The 12,250-nt window shown below is 43.4% G+C and overlaps 1 protein-coding gene across 2 annotated transcripts in view; it reads left to right on the top strand.

Moving 5' to 3' along the window:
• The first annotated feature begins 149 nt into the window (after window positions 1-149).
• PSMD5 (proteasome 26S subunit, non-ATPase 5) overlaps window positions 150-12,250 on the top strand; it is a 28,989-nt gene continuing 16,888 nt past the window's right edge. For both annotated transcript variants that reach the window (XM_032164999.2, XM_032164998.2), the window contains exons 1-4: window positions 150-497; window positions 9,573-9,717; window positions 11,076-11,189; window positions 11,576-11,704. In XM_032164999.2, the coding sequence (XP_032020890.1) occupies window positions 325-497; window positions 9,573-9,717; window positions 11,076-11,189; window positions 11,576-11,704 (561 nt within the window). In that variant the 5' untranslated portion in view covers window positions 150-324. The remainder of the gene's footprint in view (window positions 498-9,572; window positions 9,718-11,075; window positions 11,190-11,575; window positions 11,705-12,250) is intronic.

Below are 12,250 nucleotides of genomic sequence, written 5' to 3'. Positions count from 1 at the left end.
CTGTTTAACTTCCCGTGAGTCCCCACCTTCGCCGCTCCGCTGGCCGGGAATTTGGCAAGGCTTTGCCCTACGCGGTAAACACGTAAGCCTACTGGAAAACTGGCCTCCGCAATCCCCTGAGCAGCGCCCTAGATGACGCCAGACTGAGGGAGCTGCAACCACTGGCTACAGTTGACACGGCCCTAAAGGAGGCTTCTCGCGAGGCTTGGCAGCCCCACAGCCATTTCAGGGACAAGGAGGCTGTCATCAGCAGATCTCGCGAGGTTCAGGGAAGCGCCCCGGGAACTGGGCCGCTAGGCCAGCCCCTGCGTCGGGGGGCGCAAGATGGCAGCCCAGGCTTTGGCGCTGCTGAGGGAGGTAGCGAGGCTGGAAGCGCCGCTGGAGGAGCTACGCGCGCTTCACTCCGTGCTGCAGGCAGTGCCGCTCAACGAGCTTCGCGAGCAAGCGGCGGAGCTGCGCCTCGGCCCGCTTTTCTCCCTTCTTAATGAGAACCATAGGTGAGAGGACCTCGGGGGCTTGAGCCGAGGAAAGGGGCACCTCTAAATATGGACACGAGAGTGGTTGAGGGCAAGAACAGCGCTTTTCCCAATCATAGGGGAGGTGGAAAGTAGCCGAAATTTGCAGAGAAGGAAGGATCCTGGGTTCAGAGGCAGGAGACGGGGTTCAGGTTCAGCCTCTGAGAGTGCCCCAGGGTGTTTTCTCCCGTCGCCTGGCCTCGCTGCCTCTGAGCAGTGAGGCACTGCCTTCTCTTTCAAATAGAAATTAAAGGAGGAAAGCAAAGCTGTCCACTTACAAGGAGCATGCATTCCACATCTCTTTGTACAGGTTCTTGATTTGTTTCTCCTTCTAAAAGCATCCTATCCTGGCAATGTGGCAAGAACCATCAGCATTTTAAATTCACATGCCTTTTCATCTAGTCATTCTTGTTAAAAAAATTTAATGCAAGTATACGCGCACAAAATGTGCAGTTATTTTGTTCTTTCGAACCCGAGGCTGGAATCGCCCCAAAAGCAGCGGCAAGAGAGTTCCTACAAGGGAGTGCTTCAAACCCTCCCGACATGTGGCTGGTTGGGATGACAGAAAAAGAAGCACTGAATGCCAAGGCGATCAGTCCAAAAGCGTTTAGGGGCAAACGGCAGAGGGCTGCAGAAATTGTCAAGACCGACACCGGGAGAAAGGTGTTCCTGGGTATGTCCGCAGCGAGGGGGTCAGGGTATGGAGTTCAGATGAGAGTTTAAAGGAATTTGGCTCAGGGTTGAGGCCAGTTTCTTCCAGTGTTTTGGGCAACAACCTAGGTACCTTTATCAGGCCTGTGAATGTTCAAGACCCCTGGTTTATGGTCAAGCCTGCTAGGGAAACCTGCCGCTGGCTAGGTCAGAGAGCAATCAAGGCACTCTGATTTTCTATCAGGACACAGAAAGAAAGGGGCAACTGGAGGACCCTGCAACATTATATGCAAGAATAGAACATACCGTGTGTGGCACCAGAACACTAGAAACAATCTAAATATCCGTTAACAGAGGATTCCAAATAGCGCTATTACTCTGTAACACTATGCAGTTATTTAAGATACTGAGGTAGATGTATATATATGTATGTGGACATGGAAAGATCTCTGTGTTGTTTTTTTGTTTTGTTTTGTTTGTTTGTTTTGACACGAGTCTCGCTCTGTCGCCCAGGTTGGAGTGCAGTGGCGCGATCTCGGCTCACTGCAACCTCCGCCTCCCTGGTTCACACCATTCTCCTGCCTCAGCCTCCCGAGTACCTGGGACTACAGGCGCCCGCCACCACGCCCGGCTAATTTTTTGTATTTTCAGTAGAGACGGGGTTTCACCGTGTTAGCCAGGATGGTCTCGATCTCCTGACCTCGTGATCCACGCGCCTCGGCCTCCCAAAGTGCTGGGATTACAGGCGTGAGCCACCATACCCAGCCAATCTCTGTATTGTTGAATGAAAAAGAAAATTGCAGAGTATATGAATCTATAATTTTAACCTGTAATTTTTAAAAAGGATTACAATGTTCCCAACCCCCACAGGCATGTATAACTTGTATAACATTGCAAATATATGCAAAGTTACACCAGAAACTATTAATAGGGAAGTGGGTCTGAAAATAGTAGGACAACTTTTACTTTTGATTTTTTACACATCCATAGTGTTTGATTAAAAACACTTCGTAGGCCTGGTGCAGTGGCTCACGCCTGTAATCCCAGCACTTTGGGAGGCCGAGGCGGGTGGATCACAAGGTCAAGAGTTCGAGACCAACCTGGCCAACATAGTGAAACCCTGTCTCTACTAAAAATACAGAAATTTGCCGGGCATGGTGGCACGTGCCTGTAGTTCCAGCTACTCTGGAGGCTGAGGCAGGAGAATCTCTTGAACCTGGGAGGCAGAGGTTGCGGTGAGCCGAGATCGCTCCACTGCACTCCAGCCTGGGCAACAGAGTGAGATTCCGTCTCAAAACAAAAAAAAACAAAAAACAAAAATTAGCTGGACTTGGTGGTGCACACCTGTAGTCCCAGCTAGTTGGGAGGCTGAGGCAGGAGAATCACTTGAACCCAGGAGGCGGAGGTTGCACTGAGCCAAGATTGCACCACTGCTCTCCAGCCTGGCAACAGAGTAAGACTCCATCTCAAAATAATAATAATATAATAATAATAATAATAATAACACTGTAGATCGGGAGCAGTGGCTCACACGTGTAATCCTAACACTTTGGGAGGCTGAGGCAGGTGGATTGCTTGAGCTTTGGAGTTTGAGACCAGCTGAGCAACATGGTGAAACCCCGTCTCTACAAAACAAAACAAAAAATTAACTAGGCGTGCGTGCCTATAGTCCCAGCTACTTTGAGGGCTGAGGGGGAGGATCCCTTGAGCCCAGGAGGCAGAGGTTGCAGTGAGCCAAGATTGCACCACTGCACTCCAGCCTGGGTGACAGAGTGAGGCCCTTTTTTTTTTTTTTCTGAGACGGAGTCTCGCTCTGTTGCCCAGGCTGGAGTGCAGTGGCAGGGTCTAAGCTCACTGTAACCTCTGCCTCCCAGGTTGAAGCGGTTCTCCTGCCTCAGCCTTCTGAGTAGCTGGGACTACAGGCATGTGCCACCACCACAACGCCCAGCTAATTTTTTGTACTTTTAGTAGAGATGCAGTTTCACCATGTTGGCCAGGCTGGTGTCGAACTCCTGACCTCAAGTGATCTGCCTTGCCTGCCTCGGCCTCCCAAAGTGCTGGGATTACAGACATGAGCCACCACGCCCAGCCAAGACTGTCTAAAAAAAAAAAAAAATTTTTTTTAAAATTTTATAATTCTTACCTGGATTCTGGGGGAAAAAGGGGGGAAAAACCAGTTTGTATTTGATTATTTGATCATTTAAAAGAGTTTTGAAATGTTTGTGATCCAAAGACTTTCAAGTGACATTACTACTTGAAAAGATTACGAACCACTGAATCAACACTGGATGATTTCAGAGCGCTTTCTTGGCTCTGACCTTCTAAGATTCCTTCCTTTTCTGTAAGTGTTCTCCATTCATGATGTCTATCAGTTAACATTATTTGGGTCTGCCTATGAATTATCTCTTGTCTCCTCTTTAATTCAAGCCCTCATTTTTTCCCTCTTGCTAGGTCTGTAGTGTTAGTCCGACTTCTCATTACCTCTGAAATTCCTTTTCTAGCAAATTCCTTCCCACCCTGTAACCCCAGTGAGCATACATCTCGAGTCAGTTGGTGCTAATCTTTTCCATGGTTTCCCATTGCCTGTAGTGAGTTTTTAGAATGCCATTTGGGCCCTTTACAGTATATTTCCATCCTACTTTTCCAGCCTCACCTTTTTCCTCCACTCCACTTCTTTTCATCTGCTCCAGCTACCATGTGGCACCCTTGTTTTTCCTTAAGCCTGACTTGCACTTTCCTAACTTTACTCATACCAGCCCTTCTAACTGAAATACTTTGCTGTCTGTCCATATTCTGTCCATCCTTTTAGGCCCACTAAAGAGCCATCTCCTCCAAAATATTTTTCTTAATTATTCCAGTTGCAAATGACTGCTCCTCAGATCTGCTAAAGGACATTATTGTAATTTCTGTTAATGATAATTGACACTATTACCTGTGTTATAGTTCTCTGTATGTCTATTTCTAGTTTGTAAATTCTTTGAAGGCAGGGACCGCATTTTGTTCATGTCTGCATCCCTCTTAGGGCCCAGCACATAATGCAGTATACACCCAATTAAATATGAGACTCACAGAGTTTAGAGTGGCCACCTTGTCCAACCTCTCCTATTAGAGATGAAGAGACTTCCAAAAGTCATACCGCAAGTTGACAGCAGAGATGCAGTAGGAACTGAAGTGAGGGAGAATTTGAGGATTCAGGTCCATGGGGAAGATAGTTTGCTGAATGAAGGAGCAGTGCTTTAGGGAACAATTTTAATGGAAATTTAAAGACAGACTAATTCAGAACTGGATACATAGTAGATACCAATTGCAATTTGTGGGAATAATTCTCTGGATAGTATCTGGCAGTCTTCAGATACATTGCTGTTATGCTGGCCAAACCACATAGGTTGTTGTGTATTGGTTCACAATCTGATCTTGTAGATGTAAGTTAGAATCTTGACAGTTTTTTTTTAGAGAGTTTAAGTCCCAAGATTACTGCTTTAGAAAATGAAAATCAAACAAGACTAATTTTAAGCATTAACTCTTTGGCTCGTTGGCAAAGAAGGGTCACATAGGACCTGAAATTTGTGCACTGTGCAGTTTAACATACCACTTTTTTTTTAAACAGCTTTCAAAGGTGTAATTTATATACAATGAACTGCACTTAATAAAACGTACAAGTTGGCAAGTTTTGACATATGTATATACCCATGAAACCATCGCCACAATTAAGATAGCGAATGTATCTTTCACTCCCAGAGGCTCCCTCACACCGCTTGCTAATCTCTCTCCCTGTTTCAACCAGTCAACCACTGATCTGCTTTCTCTCACTGTAGATGAACTTGCCCTTTATTTTGGCCAGACATGGGGGGAAGGGATCATACAAATGGAGTCATACATTATGTATTCTTTTGTTTGGTTTCCTTCACATAGCATATTTATTTTGAGATTTATCTATGTGGCATGAATAAATAGTTCATTCCTTTTTATTGTTGAGTGGTAGTCCATTGTATGAATGTGCTGCAGTTTTTTATCCATTCCTCTGTTGGTGAACATTTGAGGTTTGAATTGTTTTCTGTTTGGAGATATTACAAATAACAGTGCCATGAACATTCATGTACAAGTCTTTACATAAAAATATTCTTTCTTTTCTCTTTGAGTAAATAGCTAGGAATGAAATGGCTAGATGGTATGGTAGGTGTATATTTAACTTTTTAAGCAACTGGCAAACTGTTTTCCAAAGTGGTTATAGTATTTTACATTTCTACCAGCAGTGTATGAGAGTAGATCATAGACCTAAATGTAAAACCTAAAACTACAAAACTTCTAGAAGAAAACAGGAAAAAAAAATGTTTGACTTTTAGTTAAACAGACTTCTTTAATATGACACCAAAAGCACGATCTATACAAGAACAAATCGAGCTGGGTGTGGTGGCTCATGCCTGTGGTCCCAGCTATTCAGGAGGCTGAGGTGGAGGCTACCGTGACCTGTGCTTGCTCCACTACACCAGCCTGGGTGACAGAGAGAGCCTGTCTTAAAAAAAAGAACAAAGTGATACAAAGTAGAATTAATCAAAATTAAACATTCGGTTCTTCAGGCTGGGTGGTGGCTCACGCCTGTAATCCCAGCACTTTGGGAGGCTGAGGTGGGCGGATCACGAGGTCAGGAGTTTCAGACCAGCCTGACCAACATGGTGAAACCCTGTCTCTACTGAAAATACAAAAATTGGCCAGGCGTGGTGGCTAACGCCTGTAATCCCCACACTTTGGGAGGCCAAGGTGGGCAGATGACGAGGTCAGGAGATAGAGACCATCCTGGCTAACACAGTGAAACCCCGTCTCTACTAAAAATACCAAAAATTAGCCAGGCATAATGGCAGGCACCTGTAGTCCCAGCTACTCTGGAGGCTGAGGCAGGAGAATCGCTTGAACCCAGGAGGCAGAGGTTGCAGTGAGCTGAGATCGCACCACTGCACTCCAGCCTGGGCAACAGAGCGAGACTCAGTCTCAAAAAAAAAAAAAATCGGTTCTTCGAAGGTTACATACAGTTAAGAGAATGAAAAGAAAAGTCACAAATGGAGAAAAATCTTTGTGAAGAATGTATCTGATAAAAGACTTCTATTCAGAATATGTAAGGAGCTTTGAAAACTAAATAGCAAGAAAAGAAATAACCCAATTAAATCATGGGCAAAAGATTTGAACAAGAAGTACAGATGGGGCCAGGCACAGTGGCTCACACCCGTAATCCCAGCACTTTGGGAGGCCAAGGCAGGTGGATCACCTGAGGTCAGGAGTTCGAGGCCAACCTGGCCAACCTGGTGAAACCCCCATCTCTACTAAAAATACAAAAATTAGCTGGGCTTGGTGGCAGACACCTGTAATCCCAGCTACTTGGGAGGCTGAGGCAGGAGAATCACTTGAACCCAGGAGGTGGAGGTTGCAGTGAGCTGAGATCACGCCATTGCACTCCAGCCTTGGCGACAGAGTGAGACTCCATCCCAAAAAAAAATACAGATGATAAATATGCACGTAGAAAGATATTCAACATTAATCAGGGAAATACAAATTAAAATTACAGTGAGATTCTACTGCACACTATTAGATTGGCTAAAATTTTAAAAGGCACAGAAGCAATGCAACCCACGTGTGCACCCAAAGTGTCTGTGAAGGGATGAATGGATAAACAAAATGGGGTATATACATATGATGGGATATTGTACATCTTGCCTTAGAAAGGAAATTCTGACAGATGAACTTTGAAGACATTGTACTAAATGAAATAAACCAGACACAAAAGGACAAATGTTGTATGCTTTTACTTACATACCTAGAGTAGTCAAATCTAGAGAGACAGAAAGTGGAATGGTGGTTGCCAGGAGCTTGGGGAGGGGAGAATAGGGAGTGTTCAATGGATGCAGAGCTTCTGGTTGGGAAGATGAAAACGTTCTGGAGATGGACAATGGTGATAGCTGGAAAACAAAGTGAATGTTCTTACTCCCACAGAACTGTGCATTTAAGAATGGTTAAAATGGTAAATTTTACCTGTAATCACATTTTTTTTAAAAGGAAAAGAAAACCATACCTATAAGTATCTTCATTCCTCCTCTTCCCCTTTCCTGCAGCCTCTGGCAACCAGGAATCTACTTTCTTTTTTTTTTTTTTTTTTTTGGAGACAGAGTTTCGTTCTTGTCACCTAGGCTGGAGTGCGATGGTGCTATCTCGACTCGCTGCAACTGCCGCCTCCTGGGTTCAAGCGATTCTCCTGCCTCAGCCTCCTGAAGTAGATGGGATTACAGGCGCCCACTACCACACCCACCTATTTTTTTTTGTATTTTTAGTTGAGATGGGGTTTCACCATGTTGGCCAGTCTGGTCTTGAACTCCTGACCTCAGGTGACCCACCTGCTGCGGCCTCCCAAAGTGCTGGGATTATAGGCGTGAGTCACCGAGCCTAGCGGAATCTACTTTCTATATGGATTTGTCTATTCTGGACATTTCATATAAATAGAATCATTCTGAAAAAGAAGCCTTTTTTGTCTGGCTTATTTCACTTAGCATAATATTTTAAAGGTTTATTAATGTTGTGAAATGTATCATTACTTCATTGCTTTTTATGGCTGAATAATATTCATTATATGCACATAACACATGTTTATCCTTTCATCACTTGGTGGACATTTGGATTGTTTCCATTGCTGTGAACATTTGTGTACAAGTTTTGTGAAAATAGCATGTTTTCAATTATCTTGGGTTTAAAAACATTCTTAATACTACCTTAGGTTCAATTATACAAAGTGGAATTCCTGAATTAAAAGAGCATGTTCATTTTTAAGGCTTTTCATTTGTATCACATAGTTACCTACCCAAAAGGTTGTACCAGTTGAATTGTATACTACTACTAACAATATATTAGCCCGTTTATTTGTAGTGTCTATTAAGAGACAAGAAAATTGTTCTGAAAACATCTTCTGTATCTACCACTGGTAGTCATCAGTTTCTCTTACATAGTTCTTCCCTCTTCTCTATCCTCACTGCTGCTCCCCTGGTTTACTCCTTCATCACCTCTCACCATTTACGGCCTTGTAATTGAAAATTCTTCCCCTAACACTGGTGCAGAGTGATTTCTATAAGTCAGATCTCATCATTTTACTTCTTTGTTTAAGACCACTTATGGCCTGCCATTGATTTTCTGGAAAAAGTCTAAATTCCAAGCATGACATAAAATGCCTGTTAGAATCTGGCTTCTGTGCATCTTTTCAGTTTCAGTTCTTGTCCTTCACCTCACCCTTTTACCTTCTCACCACCTCCCATTCTGACCCCAATCATACCAAACTACTTGTTCCTTGAAAGTATAACACTATGTCTTATTCCTCTCTGCCTTTTCATGTGCTGCTACTCCCTCTATCTAGAACACTTTTCTTCTGGGTAACTCCTACTTTTTCTTAAAATTTAGTTTAGATGTTACCCTTCTGGGAAGCCTTCCCTGTACCCTCTGTTCTTTTTTAAGCTCCTATAGTTTCTAGTCTTAGCCTATAGCGTTTATTTATCTGGATTACAGTTGCCTTTTTTTTTTCTATATCTTTCATTGGATTGAGCTCCTTAAGACTAGAGAATATATTGGGCCAGGCATGGTGTCTCACACCTGTAATCCCAGCACTTTGGGAGGCTAAGGTGGGAGAATCACAAGGTCAGGAGATCGAGACCATCATGGCTAACACAGTGAAACCCCCGTCTCTGCTAAAAATACAAAAAGTTAGCCGGGTGTGGTGGCATGCACCTGTAGTCCCAGCTACTCGGGAGGCTGAGGCAGGAGAATTGTTTGAACCCAGGAGGGGGAGGTTGCAGTGAGCAGAGATCGTGCCACTGTACTCCAGCCTGGGCAACAGAGCGAGACTCTGTCTCAAAAAAAAAAAAAAAAAAAGAAAGCCAGGTGTGGTGGCTCAAGCCTGTAATCCCAGCATTTTGGGAGGCCGAGGCAGGTGGATCACCTGAGGTCAGGAGTTCGAGACCAGCCTGGCCAACATAGTGAAACCTCGTCTCTAAAAATACAAAAATTATCCCAGCATGGTGACGGACCCCTATAATCCCAGCTACTGGGGAGGCTGAGGCAGGAGAATTGCTTGAACCTGGGAGGTGGAGGTTGCAGTGAGCCGAGATCGGGCCATTGCACTTCAGCCTGGGCGACAGAGCAAGACTCCACCTCAAAAAAAAAAAAAAAAAGACTATATATCTTATTCTTCTCTGTAGCCCCAGCACAGGCAATGCGCGTAATAGGTACTTAGCAAATGTTTAATAGGTGAGTGAAAGCTATTGTTTCAAAAAGAAGTCTGTGTGGAGGAGATGCTGACGCAAGCTTCAACTATTATTAGGTTGTTACTTCCTACCTGGGCAGGATATGAACTAATAAGATTTATGATGTCTCCTTCAGGGAAAAGACTAATTTGTGTGTATCCATTCTGGAGAGATTGCTCCAAGCTATGGAACCAGTTCACGTGGCCCGGAACCTCAGGGTTGACCTGCAGAGGGGACTAATTCACCCTGATGATTCTGTAAAAATCCTCACTCTTTCACAGGTATGAAATTTTACTAGGAACCAACATTGACCACCTGCTCTGGGCCAGGTTCTGTACTGGGACAGAAAGATGAAGAAAGCACAGTATCTCTCTCCTTCCCTCTTCCTTCTCCCCTCTCCTCTGCTCCCTCTTTCCCCCTGGGAAATGTGTGGTCTATTCCAATGTGCATAGCTAACTGTAACCTGGGAAATACAAGCTAAAGAAAGAAGTTCCAGTAAGTACCATCTAAATCATTCATTAATCGGATACTGACTGAGTTCCTTTTACATGCCAGGCATTGTGCTATATGCTGTTAGAGTTACCAAGATAAACAAAACCGATTACTTTCCTTCAAGGAGCTCCTAGTGTAAAGAAAAAGATTCCTATGTGTTCAAATAGTCTCTGCCATTTTAGATTCTGTTACATTGGATGAACCAAATGCTGTTGTAAAGGTTACTAAACCAACAATTAAGACAGTAACTCTTATCATCCTGGTAACCAAAGCATCCTGCTATTTGAGTGAAGAGCTGCTGCTAAGGATTATCTTATTGAAATGTTAGGAGCTAAACAGTTACTCAGTAGATACTGAACTACTGTTTTTCCTTTTCTGTGTTTATTCAGCAAAAAAGGGTGCCAGGCACGGTGGCTCATGCCCGTAATCCCAGCACTTTGGGAAGCCAAGGCGGGCGGATCACCTGAGGTCAGGAGTTCAAGACCAGCCTGGCCAACATGGTGAAGCCCTGTCTCTATACAAATACAGAAATTAGCCAGGCATGATGGCAAGTGCCTGTAATCCCAGCTACTCGGGAGGCTGAGGTGGGAGAATAGTTTGAACCCAGGAGGCAGAGGTTGTAGTGAGCCGAGATCACGCCACTGCACTCCAGCCTGGGTGAAAGGGCGAGACTCCGTCTCAAAAGAAAAAAAAAAAAAAAGTGGGGGGAAGGGAGGAAGATATCAGTTTATTCACTGGCCATTTATATGCCAGACACTGTAGCAGGTACTTTGCCTATTCAGTGTCGTTTAATCTTCATAACTATCCTGGAATTAAATATTGTGTTCCCATTTTACGGATAAGAAATGGGGCTAAAATTTGTGCAAGGTCAGTGTAGCTAAACATAGAGCTGGGTTTGTATTGTTTTCACTCACTGAGTTATCTTATTTCTTTACCCACTTTCTTTTTTCTTTGCTTTCAAAGATGTGACTATACCATATGTGTGTTTGACTGAATGAATTTAGGTCATTTTGATTTTTTAATGACTTGATATATAGCTGTGATCACTAACTCCTAAAATAACTGTGCACTAAGGAAATTGGACCATCATGTGTTTACCATATGTTGCCCTACTTTAGAAGAGTGTTTCTGATTGTTTTTCTTTCAGATTGGAAGAATTATTGAAAATTCTGATGCTGTTACTGAGATTCTAAATAATGCTGAATTACTAAGACAAATTGTTTATTGCATTGGTGGAGAGAATCTATCTGTAGCAAAAGCGGTGAGTCTACTAGAATCGTTGACTTAAATGTGCAGAGACATCGGCGTCCCAAAAGATAAAGAAAGGCCTTCTGAATTGAGAGGTGAAGGTTTAGAATGGATGATTTGTGTAATGGAATTTACAACTTCATATGGATTGTGTAAAATAAATGGTTGTCAAGTAAATACTAGTAAACCCCTTTCACTTTCTAGGATATACATATCTACAGTATCCATCATAATTCTATGGGGGATACCTTGCGTCTTTTCCAATTATAAATAATAGCTAAAACATAGTGAATGCTCATTGGGCAAGGTGCATTCCGTGCACTATTTTCACATCACTCTTATGACGTAGATAATAATCTGTATTTTGGGGATGTAAGAGATATTTTCTTTCTTTATAAGGCCATCAAATCCCTGTCAAGAATATCACTAACCCAAGCTGGACTGGAGGCTTTATTTGAAAGCAATCTGCTGGATGATTTGAAAAGTGTAATGAAAACAAATGACATTGTTCGATACAGGGTGTATGAGGTAAGATAAAAAGCACACTTTCTCATGCTTACAAAGCAGAATGCAGTTTGGCTTATGCTGAAGAGCAAGATGGCTCATTAAGTATATAATCTATGTTTGGCCCTACAGTAGGTGCTGGGAATATAAGGATGCATTCCCAGCCTAGTATGTGAGACAGTCATAAAAAATACTTACAGCCCAGCTCTATGGGAGGCAAGGGCAGGAGGACCCCTTGAGGCCAGGAGTCTCAGACCAGCCTGGGCAACATAGCGAGACCCCATCTCTACAAAGATTTTAAAAATTAGCTGTGCATGGTGGTATGTGCATGGCGTCCCAGCTACTCAGGAGGTTGAAGTGGGAGGATCAACTGAGCCCAGAAAGTTGAAGCAGCAGTGAGCTGTGGTTGCACTACTGCACTCCAGCCTGGGCAACAGAGCAAGACCCTTTCTACATATATATATATTTACAGTGCAGTATAATTACTATGATAGAGAAGATATTGAAACCAGACTTGAAAAAATTTGTAGTAGTAATAAGAAGAAATGGCCCTTATTTGTACCAGCTTTG

This window comes from Hylobates moloch, unplaced genomic scaffold (assembly GCF_009828535.3).
Source record: "Hylobates moloch isolate HMO894 unplaced genomic scaffold, HMol_V3 SCAFFOLD_10, whole genome shotgun sequence".
In the NCBI taxonomy this organism is placed as follows: Eukaryota; Metazoa; Chordata; class Mammalia; order Primates; family Hylobatidae; genus Hylobates; species Hylobates moloch.
This window is presented reverse-complemented; position numbering and strand designations above follow the sequence as displayed.